The sequence below is a fragment of the Notothenia coriiceps genome, unplaced genomic scaffold (assembly GCF_000735185.1).
Source record: "Notothenia coriiceps isolate Sejong01 unplaced genomic scaffold, NC01 NC01_scaffold00025171, whole genome shotgun sequence".
Taxonomy (NCBI): Eukaryota; Metazoa; Chordata; class Actinopteri; order Perciformes; family Nototheniidae; genus Notothenia; species Notothenia coriiceps.
Window position 1 is genome coordinate 176 of NW_011357872.1, and position 3105 is coordinate 3280.

General features: G+C 40.9%; 1 protein-coding gene across 1 annotated transcript; it reads right to left on the reverse strand.

The window, feature by feature from the left end:
• Nucleotides 1-334: 334 nt before the first annotated feature.
• On the reverse strand, nt 335-2875 carry LOC104956017 (afadin-like; the record flags this gene model as incomplete). The annotated part of the gene is made up of 3 exons (XM_010783444.1): nt 2730-2875; nt 1065-1263; nt 335-467 (listed from the first exon to the last, which is right to left on the reverse strand). Coding segments are annotated over exons 1-3 (458 nt in total), but the record flags the coding sequence as incomplete, so codon positions are not given.
• Nucleotides 2876-3105: the final 230 nt, after the last annotated feature.

Below are 3105 nucleotides of genomic sequence, written 5' to 3' on the forward strand. Positions count from 1 at the left end.
AAATGTATCTGTATCTATTTTCTGTAGAAGGAAGTATTTTGGAGAAATTTGATTGTGCCACACATTTACAGATTGCGTAAAGTCCAAATAAATAAGGTCACGTCAGGGCAGCGTCGAGATAAGAGAGTTTGAAAAGCAAAGCGACCTCCTGAAGTTGCTCTGAGGACACTTTTAGTCTCAGCTGTCAGACCTGCGCAGCTTTTACGAGTCAGCGTTACTGAAAAGTCCTTCACCTGAGATGCACACACACACACACACACACACACACACACACACACACACACACACACACACACACACACACACACACACACACACACACACACACACACACAGAGTGAGTGTGATTTGATGTCCTACCATCTCAGAGCTGTCAGCAGCAGAGAAGTGGCTGTCGCAGTCGGTTCCTTCAAAGTGGACCGTCCAAGTACCAGGAGAACGGGGGTGCGGCACTAACCTGCAGAAACCTACCAGACACACACACACACACACACATTAGAGTACATTCACTAAGTGGTAGCTGTAGAGTATGTGTGTAAAAAAACAAATACTGGAACAGAGAGTGCTGCTTCCTCTCTCTTCATGCCAAGTCAGAGTGATGAGAATATGTGAACTTTTCTCTAGTTTAATTCAGGACAATACTTCCATTTCTTTTATTCATATGATGATATCAGAGCATGATACTAATGTACAGTTTTCTGTAGTCAATGCATCACTTTTCCCACTGATACTTAACATAACATGTACCATTTTCTCTAGACACAGTGAGTATCATTTCTCAACTTTCATCTAGTTACGCTAAGCACAATAAGTTTTTGTTTTTTAGTTATGGCGAGCTCAATGTGTTCACCTTTCTCTGATATAGAGAGTATGATATGTTCACTTTTCTCCAGTTTAAGTAGGTATGAAGTGTACAATCTTTATTTGGAGTGAGCACCTAATCTTTTAGATTCTAAAATCACAGTAAATGGCTTGCTTAAATATATACAAAGAAATGCAGAAGACTTGATTCTTTCTTGACAAAATGTAGTTTTATCAGTTAATGCTGGTCCAGGGGAGGGTACCTCTCTGCAGCAGCGGCTCCAGGAAGTCCTGCAGGCCGTTGGGCAGGTTGCGCACCACGTCGCAGGAGTACCCGTCCTCAGGCAGGAGGAAGGGCAGCTGCAGGTCGGGGTCCTCCTCCAGCTGGACCTCCCGGCCGTCACTCCTCGCCAGCTCATCTGCCGTGTTCTCCGCCACCGCCACCACATGGTCTATCAACTCCTACACACGAGCAGAACACACACATTAAACAACAGGCTGGTTCATTACACATGAAGCTCCGGGGAAATGTAATGCAGCGTTTTCCAACATCTGTGCAAACAAATGTGTTAATAACAGCTGACTTAAAGTGCCATTTTTCTACTGCCATCTAAAGTTTGCCTCAAGACTTTAAAAATTCAGAAAGACATTCAACTGAAATGACAGAATTGTACAAAGACTTTCAAAAGAAGGTCTTCTTGCCTTCTGACCTTAAAGTGTAGCGCCCTCTGTAGGCCAATGAGAGAAAATCCTTTTTAAATGTGTGTGTTGTTTAAAATGTTTTTCTTGGCTCATATTACACACTGTTGTTGTGTCTGGAAATATTTCCAACCACAGCATCTGTATATATAATATCAGGGTATCTGCAGGAATCCTGAAGTCAGATGTACCGGTAATTCCCTTTAAGACCTTTTTTAAGACCCTTTCCATACATTTGAAGACCAATTTCGCCACTTGGAGTTTTAACCGGTTACCTTGGCGACACACTTCACCTCACATTGACTATATACAGTATTGATTGTCCTTCCTCCTTATCTTCCAACCATTTGGACGCAGACTTGCATTTCCCCATAATGATGTTGCTTAGCAACCGGCGTAAACGGACCTCCGCACGCTATCAAGCAGTGAGCGTGCGATGTCCTGTTCAGATGACGTCAAATCCAACGGGATGCCATAAATAAACTCCACAGATTCACACTACACACCTACGCAATGATTACATTCAGGCAGACTGTAGAATACAACCTCTTTGGACAATTGATATACTTATTGAAAACAAGCTACAAAATGGAATACCTTGGAAAATACCGTTTAATACTTTTTAATAGCCTTCATTTTGGCTAAATGTATTTATCAACTTTTAATACTTTTTAAGACCCCGCGGACCCCCTGTTATGTATTCAATCTCTGGGTTGTATAACGGACTCCTCATTAATGATTCATTTAACATTAATTATGTTGAAATGGCTGAACTCTGGTTATTGTTAACTGAGATTGAAATGCTGCATTGTTACAGTGTTTGATTATTACGTTGCACCTCCAAAGTACTTTCACTAGAGAAAAGGAAATAACTTTGAAAGCATGTTACATAGGTTTGACATTTCCTGCCTCAGTTATATATAAAAAAGCTGCTTTCAAAAGATGCACACATTTCAAAGTAAGTGGATTTTTCTTTTACAGATCTTTAACAAATGATCCACATATGATTCTGCTTGATGCAGCAAGAGTAAAGCAGGCGCTATATTACATAAAAATGGTGTGTACATAACTCATTCTAATTAAAGTGTAGACATTATAAGCGTGTTTGTGTTTTTAAATGTTCTTTTAAACATCACTTTAAATGGAAGATTTAAAGTGATGTTTAAATCTTCCATTTAGGCCCCGCCCACTCGATCGGATCTGCATCGTGTTCAGTGTTGTCGTCTTACAGGCGGGATGTAAGGCTCGTCTGGAGCGCAGTGGTAGTTGTTCATGAGCGCGTGCAGCTGCAGGGAGTTGAGCTTGAAGCAGGTGTTGTGGATGTTCTGCACGTCCTGCATGGAGTATTTGTCCATCGTCAGCAGCGTGGTGGCCTGGAGGAAACACAGGGGGAAAAAACACTTTAAATGAGCGTCATACCTTTTAAATAGTTTACACATTGTCTGTATATTTGAGGCCTCGTCTAGTGTCCTTAAAATCAAGAGAGTACAGAATATTAATGCATAGCTTGCTTTATATGTTTTACCCTTTCTTTCCCCATAACATAGTCCTTGTCTTTGCAATCAAAAATAATGTTGAATCCAACTATTTACATCCTAAACTTTA